The sequence below is a fragment of the Pelodiscus sinensis genome, chromosome 15, assembly GCF_049634645.1.
Source record: "Pelodiscus sinensis isolate JC-2024 chromosome 15, ASM4963464v1, whole genome shotgun sequence".
NCBI lineage: Eukaryota > Metazoa > Chordata > Testudines > Trionychidae > Pelodiscus > Pelodiscus sinensis.
In genome coordinates this window covers 36729598-36756261 of record NC_134725.1, presented here as the reverse complement: position 1 = coordinate 36756261, position 26664 = coordinate 36729598, and the positions used below count along the sequence as shown (strand labels likewise).

The 26664-nt window shown below is 44.1% G+C and overlaps 1 protein-coding gene across 5 annotated transcripts in view; it reads left to right on the top strand.

Moving 5' to 3' along the window:
- The window catches only part of CORO1C (coronin 1C), a 95971-nt gene that overhangs the window by 13560 nt on the left and 55747 nt on the right, over positions 1-26664 (top strand). The window contains exon 1 of one of the 5 annotated variants that reach the window (XM_006112595.4): positions 1395-1553. The exons of 1 other annotated variant lie outside the window; for it this stretch is intronic. Coding sequence is in view for 1 of the 4 variants with exons in the window: in XM_075898776.1 (XP_075754891.1) it covers positions 15509-15524 (16 nt within the window). In the remaining 3 variants the exon portion in view is untranslated. Of the gene's footprint in view, positions 1-1394; positions 1554-2095; positions 2498-15356; positions 15525-26664 lie in introns of those variants that run through there. 3 more of the 5 variants (XM_075898777.1, XM_025190616.2, XM_075898776.1) reach the window with 3 other exon arrangements.

Sequence of the window (26664 nt, the reverse complement as noted above, 5' to 3'; positions counted from 1 at the left end):
TGGGGGGAGGAGTGTGAGGGCGGTGGTTGGGTGTGGCGGGGGGCAGGGCTGTGGTCAGGTGGGGAGAGGGGTGTGAGGGCGGTGGTTGGATGTGGCGGGGGGGCAGGGCTGTGGTCAGGTGGGGGAGGGGTGTGAGGGCGGTGGTTGGGTGTGGCGGGGGGGGCAGGGCTGTGGTCAGGTGGGGGGAGGGGTGTGAGGGCGGTGGTTGGATGTGGCGGGGGGGGCAGGGCTGTGGTCAGGTGGGGGAGGGGTGTGAGGGCGGTGGTTGGGTGTGGCGGGAGGGCAGGGCTGTGGTCAGGTGGGGGGAGGGGTGTGCGGGCGGTGGTTGGGTGTGGCGGGGGGGCAGGGCTGTGGTCAGGTGGGGGGAGGGGTGTGAGGGCGGTGGTTGGGTGTGGCGGGGGGGCAGGGCTGTGGTCAGGTGGGGGAGGGGTGTGAGGGCGGTGGTTGGGTGTGGCAGGGGGGGCAGGGCTGTGGTCAGGTGGGGGGAGGGGTGTGAGGGCGGTGGTTGGATGTGGCGGGGGGGGGGCAGGGCTGTGGTCAGGTGGGGGGAGGGGTGTGAGGGCGGTGGTTGGGTGTGGCGGGGGGGGGCAGGGCTGTGGTCAGGTGGGGGGAGGGGTGTGAGGGCGGTGGTTGGGTGTGGCGGGGGGGGCAGGGCTGTGGTCAGGTGGGGGAGGGGTGTGAGGGCGGTGGTTGGGTGTGGCGGGGGGGCAGGGCTGTGGTCAGACAGTGGGGGAGGGGTGTGAGGGCGGTGGTTGGGTGTGGCGAGGGGGCAGGGCTGTGGTCAGACAGTGGGGGAGGGGTGTGAGGGCGGTGGTTGGGTGTGGCGGGGGGGCAGGGCTGTGGTCAGGTGGGGGAGGGGTGTGTGGGCGGTGGTTGGGTGTGGCGGGGGGGCAGGGCTGTGGTCAGACAGTGGGGGAGGGGAGTGAGGGCGGTGGTTGGGTGTGGGGGCAGGGCTGTGGCCAGACAGTGGGGGAGGGGCGAGGGGTGTGGTAGGGCGGCGGTTGGCATGACGGGGGCGGGGCGGGGCTATGGTGGGCGGGTACTGGCTGTGGTGTGGCAGCGGGGGCGGAGTCTGTGAGGCGCAGCCTGTCAGCACAGCCCGGCTCGGGCCGCTCCTAGCCGAGCGGAGGACCCGCAGGGCTTGCACGGGGCTAGGGAGGCGGCGGCTGTCGGGTCTCTGAGGCGCAGACGGGAGGCCAGACCGAGGGTGCGGGGGGGAGGGGTAGGTTGCTGCTTGGCTCCGCCCCGCGGGCGCGCCGGTGTGGGGAGGCTGGGGCAACGGCGTTCCGGGTTCCCTCAGAGTGGCCGCCCCGCCCCTCGCTGCGATTGGCCGTTCAGGATGCCGCTCAGTGTTTGGCCGGAGAGGCGGGGAGGCTAGTGTTTGGGGAAAGGGGCGGGGCCGGGCTTAGGGGCGGGGCTGGAGCCGGCGCTGCTCCCAGCCCTTGGCCGTGGTCAGTCGGAATCAGGCGGCGGGAGGCGGCGGTGGCGGCTCCGCCGGGCTGAGGCGCGAGCGCAGGTCGGGACACTGGTGCGCAGCGGGCGGGCACTGTGCGGTGAGTGGCCGTGAGAGGGGTGGAAGGCGAGAGGGCGGGGGCCAGGCGCGGGCAGTGGGGGCAAGGTGGGGAAGAGGCTGGGTGCTGGTCTGGGGCAGGAGCGGGGCGCGGGGGGGAGAGGTGCTGAATGGGAAGATGAAGGCTTGGGGGAACGTAGTTGCTGCATGCGGGCTGGTGGGGTGAAAGCTGGCCGCAGGGGCTAGGGGTGCTGCATAGGTTTGATGAGGTGGGATAGAAGCCAGAAGCATGTAGGAGTTCGGTGTTTAAAGAGATTGTAAATGGGGTTGGGTTGGGGTTGGAGCTATCCGTATGTATATGGATTGAGGGCTTTAGAAGTGTTCACTCTGTGTTGGATTAGGGAGGAGAGGGTACTGTCTTGTCTTCCAGTGGATTTAGTTTGTATATCTAAGGACAAAGGTGAATGGCTAATTGCAGGAACTAATAAGAGAGCGTACGTTCTCTGATGATCAAGGGAAACAAAGGGAAATTTTGGAGACTGAGCTCTGATAAATAAGATGCTTTATATTTGCTATTGATATTGAATGAAATCTTCCTGTGTGCATCTTCTCTGCAGGCCAGGCAGTCTAGCTGTGATTATTAAAGCTCTTTCCATGTTAAAAGTGGGATGCTGTGACAGATAACTAGGCCTGTGGAGAATCTGAATAGGGGATATTTCTGAAAAGTATGAGTGAGCTTTTAAATGGCTCATGGAACACACAGCAGAATTATTTTCCCCCGGAGAGATACAATAAAATATTTCTTAAAATTAATTCACAATAAAGGCTTCCTATAGATAAGTGAAAATTTGTGAGTTGACTTCTGACTCTCTGTATGGAGGAAAGAAGGAGAGTGGATGTCTCTTCAAGAAAGTGAGAACTCAGAGGTATAAATTCGTGGAGTTCAAAGAGGAAGGGACCATTGTGATCTAGATGGAGTTATATAAGGTAGGCTTTAGAACTTGCCCAAAATAATATCTAAGCATTCCTTTTAGAAGAATATCCAATCTTGATTTTAAAAATTGCACACACGCTACTGGCCCTTCTTGTGGAAAAAGTCATGCCTTTCCCCCTTGTATGTTTTTCATTTATGACTTTTGCATTGCAGTTTGCTCATGGTGATGCATTCTGAGTCATTAGGCTGAAGGAGTGACATGATATGTATTGATACATGAGAATAAATCTGTTTTTTTGTATTGTTTTGCAAATTGTTGACTATGTACAAGCAGATGTATTAGTCAACTCTCTATAATGTGCATCTCACCTTATGAAGGCTCTTCTGTTGCTGTGTAATGCTGTATCGTGTTGGTATAGTAGATGTCATGCCATTTTGATGCGTATTCTATCCTCTTGAAAGCCAAGGAAAGCAAAGAACTATGTGAAGAGTTTTCTTTGGGTTTGATTCCCATATCAAAAGGTACTTTCCCTGAATGCTTCTAAGTGAAAGATTGGAATTAAGGGGGTATAAATTGTTGGCCTTAATTACTGCTTTATTAAAAAGTTTCTACAAAATTAGAAATCAATAGAAATATTTCCCATAAATCAAAATATAATAGCCACCATTTTCTTAAAACAAACAAACAAAACATTCCATTGTAGTGTTTCAGCTACAGACAATGCAGTATTGTGACAGTGTATGAGAACCTGATAAAGAAATGGACTACAAGCTGACTGGAAACAAAAGTAAAAATGATTGGTGCACTTTATTGTTCAAAACAATAGATGTGCATTAGTTGTAGGATCTTTTTGTATTATTAATTTAAAGTCTCAATCCTGGACATGCATACATGAGTTGGAGCTACACATGCAGGTTTGCATAATCAGGCTTAAGATGTTAGAGGTATACAGGATAACTTGTTTTTGAAAACTGTTAACTGATGCAGCCTATTTACTGTGCCAGTCCTTATTTAGCCTTTGGATGGTTATAACTAAACTATTTGATGTTAATCTCTATTTACATAAATATGTAAGAAAAGCATAATAGTAGAAGCCATGTGTTCACGTTGGAGATTGTGGAAAGCTCTGTCAATTGACACAGTGCATGCCATAGGAATTAAACATGTCCATATGTAATAAGGATGTGTGGACAGAAAAAATGGCAAATACCTTACAGGATATAAAAAGTGGATTTTTAACAGCAAGAATTGAAAGGCTTTCACGCACCAAAGAGGAAAAACAGGTTACTGTATGCTCACTGACACATCTTGTTATAGGTAATATTCATGTTTGCTAAAGGTTGTATGCACAACGGTGAAAGATCAAGTACTGGTGTGACAAAGGCAAAGCAGGCTTATTTTTTGTGTATTTGCGGTAACTAGCGTAAGACCCAACCGTCCATAATATGCATATGGTAGTATCTGTCTTGTGTTTGTTTCTGATATCACTCTTCAGAGTGGTAAATTTTTAATGGTCATATGCAGCCTTGCACACAGATTGCTTTAATCAGCAATTGTGTCTCTTTTTATGTACTGTGTTGGGATTACTCTGTCTTCTAGTTAGCTGCCTTTTCAAACATCATTGGGTTTTTCAAGTTAAATCTTCATGCTTATTGCATCTGTCACATCTTGGATTCACTCCAAGCACGAGGCAGAGATTCAGTATAATAGCAATGAAATAGAATGCTCAAAAGAATAAAATATCTGCTTTCCTTAGTGATATGGCAGAGGAGAGCAGGAAGGATATATAAACCTTTAACAATCAGTTAGCTTAAGATTTTAATAGCAACTTCATAAAATGTCACATTTAAGTACAACATTACATTTTAGTTCCAGGAGCATTTAAGTGACCATTTTTCAATTTTACTATTGCCTCTGTAGAATAAAATGAGTTTGGGTACCAGCTTCCTATTTTGAGGACATGAGCAAAACACTTCCTGGCTGAGTCTTCTGCTTCGTGTGATCACCTATCCACCGCTTCTATGATGAAGAATGTCACTTCATGCAAACTCACAAGCACATTCTTCTGATTGTTTTAAAATAATTTTTTAATGTTTAGGCTTAACATTCTTATGAATATTTCAGTGTCTCCTTAAGGCTGTAGTGGAATAGCATGTCACTGAGGGTATGAAGTGCTCTAGTTTAAAATCGTCAAGTGTATATGAACAAAATGTTAATGTACTGTGTTTCACCTAAACTCTGCTGCCTCCTTCCCCCAAAAAAGTTTGAACCCACTTGCCTTGTGGTTACAGACTATTGAGTCAGGCTGGTTGGAAACTGCTCGTTTAAAGTCCACAGCTACATCAACTATTTAGCATACTTTAAGAATCAGAATGTCAGACTGGTGAAATTTGAATTGGTATTTTTTGTAGTGCTATAATAGATAAAGGGCAAGTGATGGTACAGTTATTAGGATTAGCTCTTGATAGCAGAACTAAAGTATAACAGACTTAGTTTAACTGAAGTGATTCAGGGTGGCTGCTTTTTGAAAGTTGGTTATTCTAGGTGTGCCACATTAAGAACTTCCTGTCTGTTCTCTGACTAATCTGAATCCTCTTTTGGATGAGTTTTTATTTCATCCTGTGCCCATATTGTCAAACTTCAGTAAAACAATTTAGATTTTTTTAAAAAACGTTTTAATCTTAGTCCATGTCTTTTTGACCTGCTTTAAAAAGTGGCAGTGACGCTCACAAAAGGTGTCTCACTGAGAGGTATATCAGTGCCAGTTCCACGCTGCCTCACCATTGTCTCTGAATTCCGAACTCAAGGGATTACTGATAGCATGGAAAATATCTGTATCTTTAATCTTAGAGTTTGTTAAAAGAGGGCTAGTTCTGGTTTATGAGACGTTCATAGCTATTCAGTGGGAAATGTACTGAAACCATGCAACTCCTTTCATATCAGCCACTGAACAAATGACAGATGGTGGTATCTCCTGGTCACTACTGCTCTGGTCAGGAATGCCCAATGACTCAGATGTGAGAGCTTCTGGAAGTTCTGCTTATGTTTTAGAGGGTCAGTAGTTATGTTAGTAGGTGAAGTTTGTTTCTTCAGTTTACAAAATGTGTATATAACTGTATATATTTTAAGTAATGAAGCAATGCAAAGTGCCTAGAATCTATTCAGTATCTCTCTGCTTGCAATAGTGATATGATGTATAATGGTGTTTGCTGGACCTTTGACATAGATATCTTTAATCCAAAATATGAATTAGTCATTGAAGTTAAAGGGTGTGAAGGTGTAGTCAAAACAAAAATGTAAACAAATGTAAAGCCCTTTTGATTCTGGAATGTCATTAGCCTCAATTTTCCAAGATCAACAGGACCTGAATTTCTTTTATTAGAAGTAAGCAGAAAAAAAAGACATTAAAAATGTGCTGTGAATCCCTCTCCCCCTTTTGATTGTTGTTAATGCACCCCCCCCCCCCAAAAAGCAAGAAAAGGCACAAGTTTGAACTAAATAAGACTAGGGTGCTGTGCCCTCTACTTGTAACCCCCCCTTCTCTGGGAGTAGGTGTCTGGCCAGGGGAAAGGGGGCAGGATTAGGCTGGGGGTAGGTGTCTAGCTGGGGTGGGTGGCTGGGAAAGGTATAGGAGTGGGCTGAGGGTGCAGGGTCTCAAAAGAAGAGGTGAGGGGGTTTGCGGAAAGTCGGGTTTAGCTCGTGGAGGGGACTTGGAGTGGTCTGGGATCAGGCTTGGATAGTGGAGGGGACCTGGCACAGCCTGGGGGAGGGTCAAGCTGGGATGGCACAGCCCCCCAGGGAGTGAAGTGGGAGCTGGAGCAGCCCATGCTTGGAGTGGACAGCACTGAGGCTGGCTGCAGCAAGCAAATGAAGATGGTGGCAGCATGAGGACATAGATGATGTGGTGATGTCACTCTGTTGTTCCACAGTAATTTTTTTTTATATACTGTATAGAGAGAGAGATCAGGTTAGGTCTATAGTTTAAAGGAAGGACCACCAGGGAAAGGAATGAGAATTTTTGCATGTTTTCCAAGGCAACATATTCCAAGATTGAGTTACCTGAGTTTATTTTGTGGAGGCTGAGGGGGTGGAAGGAAGAATCCTTTTAATTACACTTTTTTGGACTATTTTAATTCTGTAGTTGAAATAATTGGCAGTTCAAGAATTACAAATTCTGCTTGTTTCATCCATATTAGAATATCTTTTTTTTTAAACTATGCATTCTGACTTTCCAATGGACTGATGTAATGGTTCTGTAGGAGGAATTCTGGCGTGTGCTGAAAGGCTACATTTGGTCTGAACAGAACAGGAAGTCCTGGTGATGGTGCTTGGTATCTTATGTTTGGAAGAAACAGAATAGTTTGTGTCATTGAGCTGGTTCTCTTTTAATCCATTATAATTAGTCTTTTCTTTTTTCCCTTCTATAATTCACTGTAAAAAGCAATGAAAATGAAATTTAAAACAAGTCTGATATTGTTTAGAGGATGGGAATTAGCAGCTTTCACCTGGAATTCTCTGGCTCTTGTTGGTTCAAATCCATTGTCTTTAAGAATGGATATTTGATTCCAGTAACCTTTCAATTTTATGTGAGTTATAAGTAATGTGATCTCACTATTTTCTTGAACACCCCCATCTGTTGTCTCATGTCTCAGATTATAAGCTCTCTGGTGCAGGGACCGTCTTTTGTTCTGTTTTTACAGCATCATTCACAGTGGCATCCTTGGTCACGACTGGGCTCATAGGTTCTACAAGATAACATATGGTTTCTGAACATATAGGTTTAGTGCCACTTTGGGATTGATATGACTTGCCTCCAGAGGTTGCCATGGTTATTATCTAGCACTTTGTGAATGTTCAGTAGCCTGTGTTAGAGAGGACCTTTTCCCCCATCACCACAACTGTTTCAAAGGCTCTTACTTGGGATTTCTTTTGAAAGTTCTTTATCTCCTTATTCATGTAAGAAATACACAGCAAACACAATCCCTGGGACAAGCCATCTGTAGAAATGATACTTCAAGTCATTCTTGATCAAAATATTTAAAATTGTGAACCCCCTTGCCCCTGTTGCACATCCTGTCTCTTCTGTATTGTTGCCATAGTTACTGTGTGTTTGAGTCTTTGGAAACCCATTATGTCTCATGTGAATATACAAACCTGATATCTTGAAATGCTATATTTTGAAATATTTCTTTACCATATAAAACTAGCAAAGCATTGACATCCTAAATTATTCCAGATTTGGGAATTGGACATAGGGCAGACACATCCAAGGCTGATAACCTCTACTGATACTAACTACATCCATTACAAACTGTGTGCCTTATCTTGGTTAAAATCAGAGAGTGATCTGTCCCTACTGAGCCAAGACAGACTGGCAATTTATGTAGATGATGGCAACTCTATACTAAACTGTACCAATGTAGCACTAGTAACAGCTGTTGCCAGTGTGGTGAAGACACGCTATGTTGACAGGAGACTCTGTCCCACCAACATAGCACTGGTATAGACAGTACATAGGTTGCTGTAAAATGTGTCTCAGTACAGTGTCTGTTTCATGTCCTTGAGGGACATGAGTTACATCAACGTAAGTGGTAGTGTAGACTGGCCCTTAGTATAGGAGATTGTCATTAATAAAAAAAAATCAGTCCTGGAGTCCATAGTAGAGCAACTGATGTTTTCTTTAGAAACCATTCAGAGTGGTAAATACCAGCAAAACCAGCAAGTTGAAGTTCTCCCTAAACACTTTGCATCAGTGAAGTCGTTAACCTGCACCTTTCTCAATGAAATGTTACAGTGTCCAGCAAAGTAGATAAATATTCTCAGTTCACAGATTGTGAAACTGAGGCATGGAAAGTGACTTGCTGAGGTTCATTCAGTGACAGACTTGGAACTGGAACACAGGACTGCTGGCTGCTGATTTCGTGCTCTAAACCAGGACTACTCAACTTTGGAAGCCCCGGGGACCACAGTGATACTCACAGCACATGCTGAGGGCCTCAACTTAAGTGTTGTTGCACATATATACGCAAGTATATGCAAATAGCTTTTTACACTGACGGGCATGAATACAAAGATTAAAGCAAGACTACACAACATACAGGCTACATTTAAGTCAGTTCAGTGGGCATTAATAAAATGCAGTATTTACCCAAATTCCAACCATATGACAGCACTTTCAATGAGCAATGACAGTATGGGAATTTAACTACTAAAACATATATCAACCGAAGACCAGTATATTGACTACTTTTTTGTTTTGGCTCCCACCCGTGGGCCGCAAACAAACGGACCACGGGCTGATATGGCCAATGAGCCGCATGTTGAGTAGCCCTGCTCTAGACTGTAGGCTATGTGCCCTAATTTACAAGTAATTTTTTCTCTACCATCACAGTCACCCTGGTACATGAATACCTCTTTGCTATACTGTATTGATTAACAACAGCTAATTTTGTATGAGGGAAGTTAAAACATGAGGAATGATCATTTATCTTCTCATGAAATGACAATGCAAATATATAAACTGTCTACCTCCAAGAGGATTGACTTATTGAGTTGAGAGAATTGTTGTATAAGTAGGATGCCATAATGTTTATGGTGAAAGTATTTACAGTTTCACACAGACTGTATTTGCTTTGCAAGCGGGGGAGAAAATAGTCAGTTCACGATGTCTTCTACCTCTTACAATGAAAGCTATCTTCTACTGCTTTCATAAAACATGAACCATCAGCACTGTGCTGACAGCTGTAAGCTTTCCTAACCTAAGGTGTGTAGAGTTTTCCAGGAGCCATCTCAGTGCTAAAAATTTCACCAGAAAGGTACAGTAACTGTAATGTTTTGTGTTGTAACTTAGGGTGTGTCTAAACTACACCCCTCTGCCAACAGAGGGATGTAGATTCGGCACATCGCTATTGCAAATGAAGCAGGGATTTAAATATCCCGCGTTTCATTTGAATAGAAATGGCTGCTGCTTTTTGCCGATGCGGCACTTTGCCAGCAAAAAGCGGCAGTCTAGATGGGGATTGGTCGACAAGGAAAGCCTTTAAATCAGTTATTTACATCGCGGGCTTCATTTCCCTTTGCCCATCAGCCTAATCCACATGGCTCCATCGATGGAGCCATGTAGTTTAGACACACCCTGAAAGTGCTGTCATATGGATGGAATTTGGGTAACTATTGCATTTTATTAATATCTGCAGAACTGACTTAAATGGGGCCTGCATGTTGTGTAGTCTTGCCGTCAGTGTGAAAGAAGCTACTCTATTTGCATATATATTTGCATGTATATGCAACTGTGCTTAAGTTGCGGTCCTTGGCATGTGCTGTGAGTATCACTGTGGTCCCCAGAACTTCCAAAGTTGACTAGCCCTAGTATACACAATAAATAAAATCCCCTAGTTGGCTTAGGTGACTCAGGCTCATGGTGCAGGACTGTCTCATTGCTCTGTAGACTTTCAGCCTTGGACTGGAATTTGGGGTTCTGCAGGGTAGGGGGATCTCAGGTATCAGGCTTCAGCCTGAACCCAGAAGTCTATAGGTAAATGTGGGAGCCCTGCAGTAGGAGCCAGAGTCAGCAGACACTGGCAAGCAGGTGAGTTTTCTCTGCTACGTAGACTAGGGATGTAATAGTGCAGTTGATTAACTAGTTAACCAATAAGCAAAAGCTTATATGTTAATGCTATAGACTACACGCATTTTCCTCCCTCCAAAACTAGTAAATTTTTTAGTGGGCCGGCCAGCAGCCCGCCTCAGTTCTGGCTCACGCTGGATCTGGGATCTACCCCCGCTGTGGCTCTGCATTTAAAGTGTATTAGGAGCCCAGCTCAGTTCCGGTTCGCTCCGGGTCCAGGAGCTTAACCCTCCCCCCAGAGAAGGGCTGATGCCATCCCGCACTGCTGCTTCTTTATCAGAGGCAACAGCACAGGGCGACAAGGACCAGTCTGCAAGAGGAGCTGGTTTTTAAACTGGTTTCCCTTGCGGATTAGCTCTTGCCTGGCACCTCGCACTGCTGCTGGTTCCGCCCCAGGGACTATAGAATAACCGACTAACCGATAAGAATTCATGAGGTTGCTCGACTATTCATTTAACCGATATTTACAATCCCTAATGTAGATAACTCTTAGCAAACTGAACACTACCTGGAGTCTGTATGGAAGGGTTCTGTACTGCAGTTGTACAGGATAATAACTTTGACCTGAAATGGGAAAGGGTTTGAAGAGGCAGAACATCTATAACACAAAGGAAGTATGTTTTGAACCTGTAAGCCTTTGTTAAAACAGATGCTGGGAAAACTGTAATTGGCACCACAAGATAAGGATTTAAAATCAAATGAACACATTGAAATATCTGGATATTAGTTTTAGTTTTTTACCCCTTACTGCAAACTGCATGCTTTGGTACCAGGACACTGTGGCAGTTTTACTTGTTGACTTATTGGCTGGTTGGCTGGAGGAGCTGGCAGGATCTCAAGGGGAAATCTGGAGAAATGTGTGCCAATCCCTGATGGGACAGCTGAGAAATTCATTTTGAAGCTTATTCGTACATATTAAAGTTTGAAAACACTTTCTCATTCACTTACGCAATACTTGGGTTGTCAGACTTGAGCTGTTCAGGTTGTCTATTGCCTTTCATATTGAAATTACTATCTTGTATCTGGCAGCTAGTGATTGCTTTTGAGGCCTTCAAAATATACTGAACAATCACAAGTAATAGTGCTTCATTTACAGATGAATTTAGCATTCAGGATGGGAGGAAATCTGAGAAGTTGAGTTCCCTAAACTGGGTTCTAATATATTAAACTTTTGGATTAAGAAATTACTCAGAGTGCAGTAGTTCAGGACTGTTACCATTATGTTGGATACTTTTTTGGATTTTAAACTGACAACTGTGTGTCGTTGTAGGACTAGCTCAGCAAGTTGAGGCTGGTAGCAAAGATTCATCCTAGTTTATTTCAGAGGCAGAGCGCTTGAAGCGAAGCACTCAATACTTGTGCCTAACCCCACCTAGGCTGCCCATCCTCCTAGACTACCCACTTCTTCTCTCCCATATAGGTTTGTTAGGTAACATTTATTCTTCTGCTTCTGTGATATTCCTCTACCTATAAAGCTAGGTACCTCACTTGTTGTTCTGCCTGATAAATATCTAGATCAGGCAGAGACCATGGAATACTTGCTATTGGGCGGGGCTATCTGGGGAAGTGTCCTTACTTGGCAAGTCTGACTCAGTGTTGGCTTATACATTTTCCAGCTCTGGCTGGACTAGATTGCTTGGTTATTGCTTTGGTTTTCAGGATGTGATAAATCTGTGTCCTACTTATATTTGCAGAGGATAGCAAAATGTTAATGCATCAAGAGAATTGACACCTGTAACACCTACCTTCACAACCAGGCAGTTGTGTCTTTAGAAATCTGCAGTTTCTTCTTGTAGATCTCAAACCATGTTGCAGTTTATCAAGCCCTCAGTTGCTTTCTCCCTTTCGTGCCTTTTTCTGTCAGTTTTCACTTGGTAGCTGGAATGAATTAGTTGATTCTATAACTCCAGAAGCAGAGTAGCATTTCCAATAGTACCTTAAAGCCAACAGGGTTCATATTCATCTCTCTGTGTGTCCATTACTCTTGTTAAGCTTAATCAAATTATTCACAGCTGTTTCTTTGGTAAGTGTTTGTAGAGTGAGAGATCCTGTGCTTGTATAAATTACTCAAGAGAATGACTAGGCTCATAACTGGTGTCTGAGCACCTGAGTGTATCTGTCTTTAGCTTTAGATTTAATATACCATGTGAATGACTAGACTGGATTCTGATCTGCTTGAGTTTTAGGTGTGGTAGATAGTGTACCTTTCTGTTTCTCATTCTACAAAAAGCCTGAATTGCTTGTTAACCAAAATGGATGTGGGCATATCTGGGAGGAGATATAGGAGAAGTCCTCTTACCCTGTTGCAACTCCCAGTAATGTTAAAGTTGAAGTGCTCAGGCCTTGTATGTTTGGCCAGAAGTAGATGCAAAATGTGGGGGCTGAGACTCCAAATGAGGCCCAAGGCTAGTGCCCTGGCAGTATGCACTAGAGATGTTGAAATGCATTTATTAAGATAAACATGTAACTGCTGAAAATGTTTGCGGTTACACATTTACATAGGGCAAGGTGGCTCCCACAGAGCTGGTGTGTGTGGGGAGCTGGCTTTTAAGTCAGCTCCCTGCATGCAGTGGCTCCTGGGGAGCCACCTCCCACTGCTACCTCTCTGTCAGAAGCAGCAGCGTGAGGGACGGTAGGGGGCAAGTGGCTTACTTTAAGCACATGCTCGTGCCAGCCCCTCCATGCTGCTGCCTCTGTGACACAGGCAGCAGTGCAGGTAGGGGGGCAGATTGAAGACAGAGGCCAGCTCAAAAGCTAGTCCATGTGCACACCAGCTCCTGTCTGCAATCTGCCCTTCCCCGCATTGCTGCCTGCGATAGAGGCAGCAGTGTGGAAGGGAGGCTCAGGCTCATAAGTTAACCATTTAAATATATATATTATCACATCTCTAGTATGACCCTAATAATTTGCTTCCCGGATAGAAAGGTTATGTATGACATGCTCATTAAAAATAAATCTGGGAGAGATTCACGTGGGTAATCTTCAAAAGAGTGAGAAAAGCCAGCAAGTAATGTAGCAGAATCAAGCAGATTGATATTGCCTTGTTAGCTATCATTCCATGATATGAAAACTAGGTCAACTGCACAGAGGAAGGCATTTTATTATCTACAAACCTCTTTTGATGGGAGTTTTGGGCTTGATTCTTTTAGCAGAATTGCTAGGATGTAGTTTGGTGGAGCGGATTGTGCACTTCGGCTGTTTTCTTCACCACAGTAGACTGGGTCAGAGTTTCTGTTCTTGAGCTCTGTTGCTGCAGAGGTGATGCATTCAGACTTTCGTTATATAGGTAGCATCTTTCTTTGCTCTTTAGCAATACCTCTGGTGAACGTTGCCTGAGGGAGCTGGGGGGAGGGGGAATATTGCTCTGTTTCTGGGCCATGGACAAAGATATGGCTATGAGAAGGGATTCCCCCAAGGTTTCTTTCTTATACCATTTAAACAAAAAACAAGACTGTAGCAGAGCTAAGAAGTCTCCCACATTGGAACAGATGGAAAATCTGGATAAGGTCTTTCATGGTCTTTTGTGGTATTAGACATTTGCCTACAAGACTCCTTGTTTCTTTCAAGTAGCCTTTCTTTGTAGTCATTAATCAGGGGGCCTGAAAGAAGTGGTTGAAGACTGTACCCCAAGGGTATAGTTTCTTTATCCTGTTAGGCTTTATCTAAGCAAGCAAGCTTTATAGCCATAGTTCATCATCCCAGCTGCTGCTCTACTGGAGTAATCAGAAATGGACACAGTAGCATGAGTCCAACCCAGTATTTGCAAGCCTAGATGCAGTGTAAACGAGTATCTGTTAGAATCCCAACACTTGCATACACAATGAAATCTATGAATTTTGTTTTGCGCTTACTGCTTGGATCTTTATTTTGGGCTTTATTGCTTTAATTAATGCACCTCACACCCTTCATTTATTTTCTGTTATACTCTTCATCCTTATCAGTCTTTATTATTTTCTTTATCAAACTGACGTAATCAGTATATGTTCCTAAGTATGACACAAACTGGCTTCAGTATAATAGCTTATTTCATTTATGATTTTTTTATCTGAATGTAAAATGTTAAAAATTGTATTTTAAAAAACAATTTCCTTATCTTCTTGCCAAAGAACATGTACTGTGTAGTAAAATTGAAAAACAGCATTGAAAATCTGCTTTGCTTTCCACTAGCGATGCTATTTGCATTTTGGATTTTCACTTATATGGGATTATAAAAAATAGGATAGTTTTCAACTTCTGGGCCTATTTTAATGTCAGGATCTCATGTAGACATAATACTACATATTCTGGATTAAAAATAATGAATGGGATTCTTTTAAACAAGTTATGCTGCAAAGAGAGAAAATGAGCAAAGACAGAACAGACAAAACTGACACAGATGAAAAAAAGTGACAGTTTGATATGAAGTTAAGAAACAGTAAACAACATGATTTAAGCATGGTTCAATAAAAAAAATCTTTAGTGTCCCCTTTTCCTTCTGCCCCTTATCTGTAAATTATCCTATTAGTTTGTAAGCTCTTCATAAGAATGACCATCTGGATCAGACCACTGATCCATCTTGCCCAATATTCTGTATCTGATAGCAGCTAATACCAGGAGGAAAGGAATAGAATAGGGCAATTTCAAATGATGTATCCCCTATTGTCTAGTCCAGGGGTGGACAATAATTTTTGATGGGGCCACTCCAAGAATTTGGAAAGTAGTTAAGGGCCATAAACTTCCAGACCCCTGCACCTCCTCCATTAATATCATGGGATGGAGGTTGGGTGTAGAAGGGAGCTTGGGGGTGAGGGAAGGAGTTGTGACCTGGGGCACTGGATAGGGGTACAGGGGGTTGGATTGTGATATAGGGCAGGGAATTGGGGTACAGGAGGGGACTGATCTGGGGAAGGGGTTTGGAGTGCCAGATCTGGGAGGGGATATGGGTATAGGAGGTGGGAAAGAGGATTTGGGTATAGGAGTGAGGGACAGAGGGTTGGGGAAGGAAGGGGCTGGGATGTCAGAGGCAGGGTCTGGCCAGGGGACTTATCAGTCAGCAGCCCATCCTGAAGCAGTCTCCCTGCCAGCCAATGTTCCCTCTTCTAAACTGCATGGCATCACAGCTTCACAGGTGATTAATCAGCCCTGCCCAGTCAGTCAGCCCCCTGCAAGTGCCTCTGACTGGGCAGGGCTGATGAATCACCTGTGAAGTTTTGCTGCCACACAGCTTAGTGTCATCACTGCTGCCTGCCCTGCCCTTGTGCAGGCTGCAGCCATGAGCTCTGGAGCCCCTTGTGCTTCCTCGCTGCCTGCCGTTGAAACAGGCATCTCCCATTGGCCACTTTCTGGCTAGAAACCGGCCAAAAGGGTTGTGCTGGGATTGGGAACTGCTCCTAAAGCTTTCCCTCCTGACTCATAGTTTTTAAAGAAAACCGCCTTGCAGCCCTGTTTCTGAGTGGCATGTGGGTGGTGCAAGGTAAGTAGAGAGCATGCTTGGGGCTCCCAACAGCATCTGTGGGGCAGGATCCGGTGGCTTGGTGGGCCGTATTCGGCCTGCAGGCCATATTTTGTCCAGGCCTGGTCTAGTCCCATCTTCTGGCAGTTGGAGGTTTAGTAACACAAAAGCATGGGATTGAATCCCTGACCTTCCTGGGCAATACATTTAATGAACCTATCCTTCATGGGCTTTTCGAATCATTTTATCAACTCGTTTATAATTTTGGTTTTCACAGAATCTTCTGGCAATAAGTTTCACAGATCGACTTTGCATTGTGTGGGGAAAAAATGCTTTTGTTTTAAACCTGATGCTTGATAATTTCATTAAGTGATCCCTAGTTCTTGTGTTATGTGAAGAGGTAAATAACACTTTCCTATTTGCTTTCATGGTTTTATAGGCCTCTATAATATCCCTTTTTATTCATCTCTTTTCTAAACTGGAATAGTCACTGGCATTTTAATCTCTCCTCATACTGGAGCTATTCTATACCCCCAATAACATCTGTTGCCTTTCTCTGCATCTTTTCCAATTTTCATATATCTTTGAGAAGGGGAGACCAGAACTGCATGCACTACTTAAGATGTGGGCGTACCATGGATTTATATAATGGCATTTTCATATTTTTCTGTCTTATTATTTATTATCTAGATGGGATTACTATGAGGGCATAACTGGCTGGATATCTTTTCAGAGTAGTTATTAACCGTTCACAATCATCCTGGAAGGGCATGACAAGTGGGGTTCTGCAGGGGTCTGTTTTGGAACTAGTTCTGTTCAATATCTTCATCAATGATTTAGATATTGGTAAAGAGAGTTTGCAGATGATACTAAGCTGGGAGAGGTTGCTAGTGTTTTGGAGGATAGGGTTATAATTCAAAATGATCTGGACAAACTGGAAAAATGGTCTGCGGTAAATAGGATGAAGTTTAATAAGTACAGGTCCTTGGGGACTCCTTTATTTACCCCTCTACATTGTGAAGACCATTTATGCCATCTTTTACTAAGTGGGTGGTAACTGAGAGAAAGTTCCTTTTTAACCCACGATCCTTACTTTTCTTAAGCACCTTTGTTGTGGGAGCTTGTCAAAGGGTACGTCTAGACTACATGCCTCTGGCGGCAGAGGCATGTAGATTAGGCTACCAGACATAGGAAAATGAAGCAGCGATTTAAATAATCGCCGCTTCATTTAAATTTACATGGCTGTCACGCTGAGCCGATCAGCTGTTTGTCGGCTCAGCACGGTAGTCTGGACGCGCAGGTGTCGACATCAAAGGCATTTGTCGACCACCCAGGTATGCCTCATCCCAGGCGTACCCAAAGACTCTCTGAAAGTCCGAATAAACTATATCAATTGGCTATTTTTATTTGGGGAGTATACATTTAATTTAAGCCTCCATTGTGGTGCTTATACATCATCTCCATGAAGTATGCAGGCATTTCTCCCTTTTCATTGTTCCTTTTAATGTCCATTTTACTATTTTTCTCACTTTTGTGTAGTTCCCTTTTTTGAAGGTAAATGCTACTGTGGTAAGTTTCTTTGGCATTTTTCTCCCTGCAACTATGTTAAATTTTAATTATGCCATGGTTGCTACTGCCAAATAGTCCAGCTGTATTCACCTCTTGGACCAGATTCTATGATCCACTTTGGACTTAATAAGGAATTGCCTCTCCCCTTGTGGGTTCTAGGACAAATTGCTCTAAGAAGCAGTCATTTATGATGTCTAGAGACTTTATCCCTACATTTTTTGAGGTGACACATACCTAATTAATATAAGGATTGTCAAAATTCTCCACTAGTATTCCATGCAGAGACGTTTCATTATATATGTCTGTAAAGTTCCTGAAACATTTATGGATGTTAAATAAGTAACATTGTCCTTTTAAAAAAAAAAAACCTTCTTAGAAACATTGTTTTTTTTCTCTAATAGTTTGTTCATAAAACTTAAATTTTGTTTTGTTATGACCTTGCAGTGTCCTTTCAAATTTGAAGAGACAGACTGGAGAAATGGCGTACTTTCTATCTGTTATGAAATCTGTCTGTGGAAGTGTAGATTGTATAGTCTCCTGCATAATTTTTTACTAAGAACTTAGTTTCTGTTTTATATGGTATATTTTCTCCACATCAAAGTTGGGGTCAAGGTTTTTTAAGTAGCTTTTTCCCTTGTCCTTTAGCTATCCATGCAATCAGTATCTTCTTGACAATACTTTAATTATTTTGCTTGCTTGTATTGCTATGGAATTAGGGCAAATGTTACACATTTAAATGCAACTAGACATGCTGTATTGTCTAGGTAGTGATTCTTTTTTTTTTTTTTTTTTTTTTTTTTAAATAGTCCAGTCTGTACCATCCGAACTAACGGTAAGTAAATGATCCTCAGAGGCCCAACGCATACAGGTATTTTTCCCTTTTGAAGTGTACTGCATCATACTGTAAAAAGTCACTCATTTCAGGACCTCCCAAAGAAATACGTTTGGCACCCAGGAGCTGTTTGGTAGAATTACCCAGTATCTGATTTACAAACGTGCTTGTTAATATAGTTAGCAATTGCACTTTAGTTTAGACCACCACCTTAGCATAGGATGCATAAGGTGATAATATTGCCAGTTTGTAACCCATGTAGTTATTATTATTGTATATATTTGTAGGAGTTAAGCATTATTATACAGCTTTGTCAATCTGTCTACACAGCAAAGTTATTTTGAAATAACAGCCCTTATTTCGAAATAACTTTCCTAGTGTCTACACAGCCAAACTGCTATTTTGAAATAAATTCGAAATAACGGAGCGCTTATTTCAAATGTGGTAAACCTCATTCTATGAGAAATAATGCCAAATTTGAAATAGCTATTTCAAAATAAGTGCTGTGTAGACACTTATTTTGAAATAGGGGACCTCCAGCCTTACCAGGGTGCCCTGGTTGCCACTCCAGCCTCAACCAAGAACACTCCTCTCCCTTCCTCCCTCCCCGGAGCCATTAAAGGGGTTGACTCTGGCCACAGTGCCTGTGCCAGCTCCAAGCTTACCAGCCCAGAGCCAGCAGTCACTGCCTGTGACCCAGTGGCCCCAAAACATGAGCCAGCAAGCCACTAGCAGCTAGCCCTCCACCGTTCCCCAGGAGCAGTCTGCCAGCTCCAAGCAGCCTGCCAGGGCCTGGAGAAGGCGGGTGCCTTCCTGGTTCAGGGTGGAGATCATGGACCTTATTCAGGTTTGGGGGGGGGGGGATGCCCCCAATGTCCATAATCTCCGCACTAGATGGAGGAACGCGGCTGTCTATGGTAAGATAGCTGCCAGCCTGGACACCAAAGGCCACATGTGAACCCAGGAGCAGGTTTGCATGAAAATCAAGTTGGTCTGGCGAGACCCCCACCACTGAACTTTCCCTCCCCTCCCCCTTCTTCTCCTTGCTTCCCCCTTCCAGCTCCCTCCTCCCAGGTTTCCCCTTCCTCTCCCCCACCCGCTCTCCTCCCCTCTCCCGCCTCTTTTCCCCAGTCTCATCAGAGCTTCAACCCTCTCCTCCGCCCAGTTCTGTTAAATAAAGACAGTTTGCGTTTATGAAAAAACTTGTATTTTATTTTACATCAGGAAGGGAGTCTGGGGGGTACATGGAAAGATGTGAGGGCTTCAGAAGCTTCAGCTAGTCTAGAATGTGGCTGCTCATGTTTTAACTAACACTCATTATACAGCGCACATTATGCTGTGCTCCGCCAGCTGCACTGGCTTTCTGGTATGTTTCTGGGCACAATTCAGGGTCTTGGTTATGACTTATAAAGCCCTACATGTGTCGGGACCGGAGTATTTGAAAGACTGTCTCCTCCTATACTAACTTGTCCAGGGATTGAGGTCAGCTGGAGAGGCTGTGCTCTCTGTGTTCCTTCACTTATGGAGATATGGTTAACATCTGTATGGAGCAGGGCCTTCTCAGCCTTTGTCCCTGGGCTATGGAATTCTTTCCTCTGGGATATTCCTCTGTCACCAATGTTGGCATTGTTTTGATGCCAGGCCAAGGCCACCCTTTTTACCCGTGCTTTTATTGGTTAAGTGTATATATGCATGTGTCCCCCTCCTCTTGAGGTTTTATGTTCTCCCACTTTAGGATCTTGTATTTTACTTTATATACATTTATTTATTGTGTTAAAATTTTTTTGTAAGCCTCCTAGAATATTTTAAATAGAGAGGTAGGGTAAAATAAATAAATTAAATAAATAAATACCGGTGGACCTCTCCACACAGTCTGCTATCCAGTGTACCTTTCCATCACCCAGACCCATCAGTAGTGAGCACAACTGATGCATCACTTCTGGGCTGAGGCACCCACTGTGGCACAAGAACGGTACAGGGCAGGTGGTCTCAACTCCTGTCCATATCAACATCCTGGAACTCAGGGCCACCTGAAAAGCATGCGCTCACTACCTTCCCTTATAAAGGGCAGAATTATTCGTGTCCTCATGGACAACACACCCTCTGTGTTCTATATCAATCGACAGGAGGATGTCCAATCATGCTCACTATGTGCAGAGGCAATCAGATTTTGGAACTGGTGCCGCAAGAACCAGAAAACCCCAACTGCCACTTACATACCAGGACAACAGAATACCATAGCCAACAAACTGAGCAGAGACTTCTCCGAACAACATGAATGGGAACTCAGTCTCAATGTTCTCCTCCCAATTTTCCAACAATGGGATTCCCGATCATAGATCAACCAACCGCAAATGCTACGGATTCTGTTCCCTAGTAGGGCAGGGCAAGAGATCAGAGGGAGACACTTTCACCATTTGCTGGATCGCTCCTTTACTCTATGCTTTCCCAATGATTCCCTTATGCTCCAGAATAATCAATAAGATCCGCTTGGACTGGGCTGCAGTAGTTCTGATAGCTCCCTACTGGCCAAGATAACGTTGGTTCCCTTTCCTACATCATCTATCAATAACTCATCAGATTCCTCTCCTCATGAGTCCCCACTTGCTGACTCAACACCAAGGAAAGATCCACCACCTGAACATCAAAACCCTGAAACTCATGGCATGGCTTCCCCATGGTTCCAAAATGAAGAATTTACCTGCTTGGAGAGAGCTATATGGATTCTACTAAATAGTTGATGCTCCTCCACAAGATGCACCTACCAAAATAAATGGAAAGAAGTGGTGTAGGATTCATCAATTATAACCAAACACTGCTCCCATACCTACCGTACTGGAGTACTTGATGGATCTCAGTGATGCAGGCTTCTCCATGAGCTCGGTTTGCATACATCTCTCTATCACAGCTTCCCCCAAACCAGTTGATGATCTGTTACTGTTCGCATATCCGATGACAAAGTGCTTCTTAATAGGCTTGCAAAAAACATGTCCACATTTATACCCCCTCTACCATCTTGGGACCTAAATCTCGTGCTTGACACACTTACTAGGCCACCCTTTGAACTACTAGCCATGGCTTCACTGCAATACCTATTTATGAAATTGGCTTTCATAGTGGCAATAACATCTGTGAGATGAATGGGCAAAATCGCAGCCTTTGTGGCTTACCCACCTTACACTATCTTTGCTAAAGATAGGATTATGCTCAGCCCTCATCCCAAGGTCCTCCTCAAAGTTACATTGGACTTTCACCTGAATGAACCCATATACTTACCCATGTTCTTTCCTAAACCTCACATCTCTCTGAGAGAATCCATGTTTCACATCCCAGATGCCAGACGAGCCCTCACTTTTTACTTAGAACCAAGGAGAGTAGGAAATCAGACTCTTCATCTCTTTGTCCAGTCCCCACAAGGGAACAGCAATCTCTGTGCAGTGGATTTCCAAGTGGATTGCAAGCTACATATACATGGCTTACCAACTTTGTGGAAAAGAACCACCACAGATTACTAGGACACATTCCACATATGCAATGGCCACATCAGCTGCTTTCCTGCATAATGTGCCACTAAGAGACATTTGTAGAGCAGCGACATGGTCTTCCTAGCATACTTTCGCACAACATTATGCCCTGCAGAAAGGACCCATACCTACCACCACGCTAGCAGACGCGGATCTTGCTTCTTCACATAAGTGACTCCCATTGCCTACCCCTGTATGGCAGGTACTGCTACTTAGTCACTTGAGTGGAGCACTCATAGGAACACTACTCAGAGGAGAAGAAGTTACTCATCCTGTGCAGTAACAATGGCTCTTTCAGATGCGTGCCTCTGTGGGTGCTCCACTATCCTCCCTTCTTCCCCTGTGCTTGGAACCCTTTATCGGATTTCCAGTATAAAAAAGCCAGAGGAAGGCTCATGCGCACCTAACACATGAAAACAGCATGAGATCGTGACTGTGCATGCGTGTTGTGGGAAGGCACTGCTATGCAAAAATCTCTGACCAGTGGCATGAAAATGCGCCAAGACCTGAGTGGAGCAGCACCCACAGAGAGACACATCTCGAAGAACCATCATTACTGCACAGACTTAGTAATTTCTTCTTATAAGGAGCAGTGCCAGAAAACCTGAATAGTAATGAGTGCTACCAGCCTTGCTTAAAATATATATGATTGTCTTGTCTTGCTTTTTGCTTTTCTTAAACTGATTGTCTCAAAGACCGTGTATATATAGCTCTCTGTGCTGTTTCCAGGGTTGCAAGGTTCCAGTGCTGAATGAAGCCTTGGGAGGTGGGTACCACAAAATATGTAACTTTCCTTATGTTTACTGGGAATCTTGAATGGAAGAAAACTGTCCTTCTTTCACATCAAAGGTACCAACCTTTTATAAGGAGATTCTGCAAAGAAGCTCTTCCCTTAAAGTTGGTTTGCAAATCATTTTTGTTGAAAATGGCCTCTGGCTGAATTAATATTGTAAACCAGCCATTCTTTTTGAGTGTCGCCCTCCCAAAGGATCACATCCGCATGGGTTGAACAGGATTTTGTCATTCATGGGGGGTTTTCCTGTAAGCTGTTCCCTAGCAGGATGTATTTCCTCTCTAATAAGAGGGCTGAAAACTTCCAAGCCACAGAAATCCATCTGTTGGACTTTTAAGACATGTAAGTCTCCTTTATAAACAGGAAAATGGGCAAATCCAGGGTAATTCTTGTGACTCTTCGTGATGGGAGATCAGAAGGAAATTGAATGAATATAGTACTGTGCTGACATTTGCCATGTCAACCTTAGAAATCCGAGAAGTAGAAGTCTGAGGCTGGAAGGGACTTTGAAAGGTGCCCTAGTTCAAGCCTGGCATGCAGAGACAGTACCAAATGTATCCCAGATCAGCCCTGGCAGGTGTTGATCTAATCTTTTCTTAAACATCCAACTGATTTCTAAGATCCACTTAAACTCTGTTGCAGGGCATAAGATTCTGTTCCCAGAACTCTGCTCGTATGATGAATTCTGACATCCATCAGGTTAAGATGGATGTAACCAAAGATAGCTTGGCTGCAAGCCTCTTAGTATTTAAAAGCTGAAGGGTGTTCATCTAGATGCCCATTCAGCGAACTTTGTACGATGTTTTGTCTGTATTATAAAGCCTCACATGGGAGCTCCATGTATGGTTAGAGGTCTGCCAGCATTTCCATTAATATCCTCTATAAAGCTGCATTTTAATTGTACTTATGGTTGTAAGGCAATCAATATTAAAACCCCTTGAAGTAGGAGTGGTATCTTTAACCCTCCTAATTTCTACTTTGCTGAGACAAATATTCCATATTTAGCACACATGCCCTGCTATTCTCTTCCTGTTTCTCAGCAGAGATTTAAAATAAACAGTGCTGTAACAAGTTTTCTGACTTGTGCTTAGGAAATGCTACAGTGTCCTTATAGAAATAGCATTGGTAAATAAAACTGCCGTTAGTGAAGTGAATGAACAAAGGACATTTCATGATGTGCTAACCTGCCTAAGTAAATCACCCAGGGTTCCAGCTTGCATTAGGTAGGTGCATCCTATTATATTTTGCTTATTTGATAAAGGACTAAATCCATCCTTTAAAATGGTGAATGGCTAGAGGTACATGTTAGGGTTTATCTACTAATCACAGAGTAAAAAAATGTATCCACTTTGCTAGACAGAGGAACTTTTCTCCCCTAAGAGTGAGGGATATAAAATCCTGATTCAACAGTTAACCAGTTAAACCTTTAGCCCATTAAGTGGAGTCCCACACTGGAGCAGTTCCCAGCCTTCAGGGTTAATGACTTCTGCTCCCTTCCATGCTTGCGCACAGGCAGCCAGCTCCCAACTCCTGTAGGCCTGCAGCAGCCTTCTACTTACACTAGGCCATGGGCTGGGACTGCTCCGGGTACTGGTTAATCAGGGTGGGCAATAATTTTTGAGGGAGAGGTCACTCCAAGATTTTTGGAAAGTGGTCTAGGGCTGTGTTCTGCCATGATATTACTGGAGGTGGTGTGGGGTCTGGGATGAAGGTTGGCAGTAGATGGAAGCTTGGGGTAAGGGATTTGGGTGCAGGAGGTGGTTTGGGTCTGGGAGGGAGTTTGGGTGAAGGAAGTGGTTGTGACCTGGGGTAGGGGACTGAGGCACAGGGGTTTGGGTTGTGACCTTGACCAGGGTATTGGAGTGCAGGGTCTGGAAGGGGGTATGGGTTCAGAGGGGGACAGAGGGTTTGGCTTATGTGAGGTAGAGGGGCAGGAGTGGGGGGCAGAGGGTTGGGGAGGAGGGAGAGATGGGGGCCAGAGGCAGGCTCTGGCCAGGAGACTTACTTGGGTGACTCTTGGCCAGCAGCCCAGGACGTTTCTCAGGCAGGCTCCCTCCCTGCCCTGCCCCCACACAGATGGCAGGGGCTGTGTGTGTTGGTGAATAAGACTGCGCAGGGTGGGGGGAATTGGTGCTTCATGCTGCCTGTTCTTCAGAGAGGCAGCTCCCATTGGCCAGAAATCAGCCAATAGAATTGTGCTGGGGGTGGGAGCAGCGAATGCAGCACCACCCCTTCCTCTTCTGGGCTCACAGCTGAGAGAGAAAAACAGCTGCGGCGGCTGCTTTTCTGGGGAGGGGGAAATGAGGAAGGTGTTGGGTAAGCAGGGGAGTCTGCTTGAGGCTCCCTACTGCGTCTTTGGGCCTGATCCAGTGAGGGTTTTTTGCCCAGACATGGGTTAACTAGTATCTGGTAAGCATCACCTGGGTGATACATGTCAGGTAACTGGTTTATCGCCACATTCCTACTAAGAGTTGCCTTCTGTTCCTGTAGTCTGACTCACTTGATGACTATGAACTAACTTTGCTAAGTACTCCACTTAGGAAGGAACAATCAGTTTCACACATACAGAAGGGGAAGCGACTGTGTGGGAGGGAGTACTGCAGAAAGGGTTCTATGGGGTCATAGTGGACCACAAGCTAAATGAGATCAACAGTGTGACACTGTTACAGAAAAACAAATATGATTCTGGAATGCATTAAGAGGAGAGTTGTGAGCAAGACACGAAAAGTAATTCTTCTGCTCTACTCTGCACTGATTGGACCTCACTTGGAGTATTATGTCCAGTTCTGGGCACCACATTTCAAGAAAGTTGTGGAGAAATTGGAAAAGGTCCAGAGAAGAGCAACAAGCATGATTAAAGGTCTAGAGAACATGAGCTATGAGGGAAGACTGAAAGAATTGGGCTTGTTTAGTTTGGAAAGGAGAAGACTAAGAAGGGACATGTCAGCAGTTTTCAAGTACCTAAAAAGGTGTCACAAAGAGGAGGAACAAATTGCTCTCCTTGGCCTCTGATGATAGGACAAGAAGCAATGGGCTTAAACTGCAGTAAGGGAGGTTTAGGTTGGACATTAGGGAAATCTTCTTAACTGTCAGGATGGTTAAACACTGGAAAAAATTTCTTAGGCAGGTTATGGAATCTCCATCTCTAAAGATATTTAAGAGCAGTTTGGATAGACATATATGAGGATGGGAAATGAAATTTAATGGGGGTAAGTGTAAAATAATGCACATTGGAAAAAATAACCCTGACTATACATACAATATGATGGGGGCTAATTTAGCTACAACTAATTAGGAAAGAGATCTTGGAGTTATCATGGATAGTTCTCTGAAAACATCCACCCAGTGTGCAGCGGCAGTCAAAAACACAAATAGGCTGCTAGGAATTATTAAAAAAGAGGTGGAAAATAAGACGAAGACTATCTTACTGCCCCATATTAGTCTATAGTACGCCCACATCTTGAATACTGTGTACAGATGTGGTCTCCTCACCTCAAAAAATATATTTTGGCATTAGAAATATTTTGGTTCAGAAAAGAGCAACTTAAAATGATTAGGGGTTTGGAATGAGTCCCATATGAGAAGAGGCTAAAGAGACTGGGACTTTTCAGTTTGGTAAAGAGGAGACTGAGGGGGGATATGATAGAGGTATATAAAATCATGAGTGGTGTGGAGAGGGTGCATAAAGAAAAGTTATTTACTTGTTCCCATAATATAAGAACTAGAGGCTACCAAATACAATTAATGGGTAGCAGGTTTAAAACTAATAAAAGAAAGTTCTTCACACAGTGCACAATCAACCTGTGGAATTCCTTGTCAGAGGAGGCTGTGAAGGCTAGGACTATAACAGATTTTAAAAAAGAGCTAGATAAATTCATGGAGGTTAAGGTCCATAAAAGGCTATTAGCCAGGGGGTAAGGAATGGGTGCCCCTGGCCTCTGTTTGTCAAAGGCTGGAGACGGATGGCAGGAGAAAGGTTGCTTGATCATTGTCTTCGGTCCATCCCCTCTGGGGCATCTGGCACTGCCCACTGTCAGCAGAAAGGATACTGAGTTAGATGGACCATTATGGTCTAGATGGTGCTTGGTTCTGCCATGAGGCATGGGACAGGACTCAATGACCTCTCAAGGTCCTTTCCAGTTCTAGTGTTCTAAGATTCTATAGGCTGGAACTGCAGGGAAAGAAAACTCTTCATTGGCTTGTTTATTTTATCTGATTGCTTTTCTTGGTGCTCTTTATAACTAGAGCCAGCAGGTTTCTCTCTCCCTCCCTGACACTCCTGCTACAGAAAAGAATGAGATCAAAATGACTGTGAACCAAAGCTGAGAATCACTCCCTTTGCTGTGTACATGAGGGGCTTAGTGAGTGTGTTCAGCATGGATTCATTGTAGACAAAAGGTTCCTGTTGAACAATGCATTTTGGGTTGAGGAAGAGGGTAACAA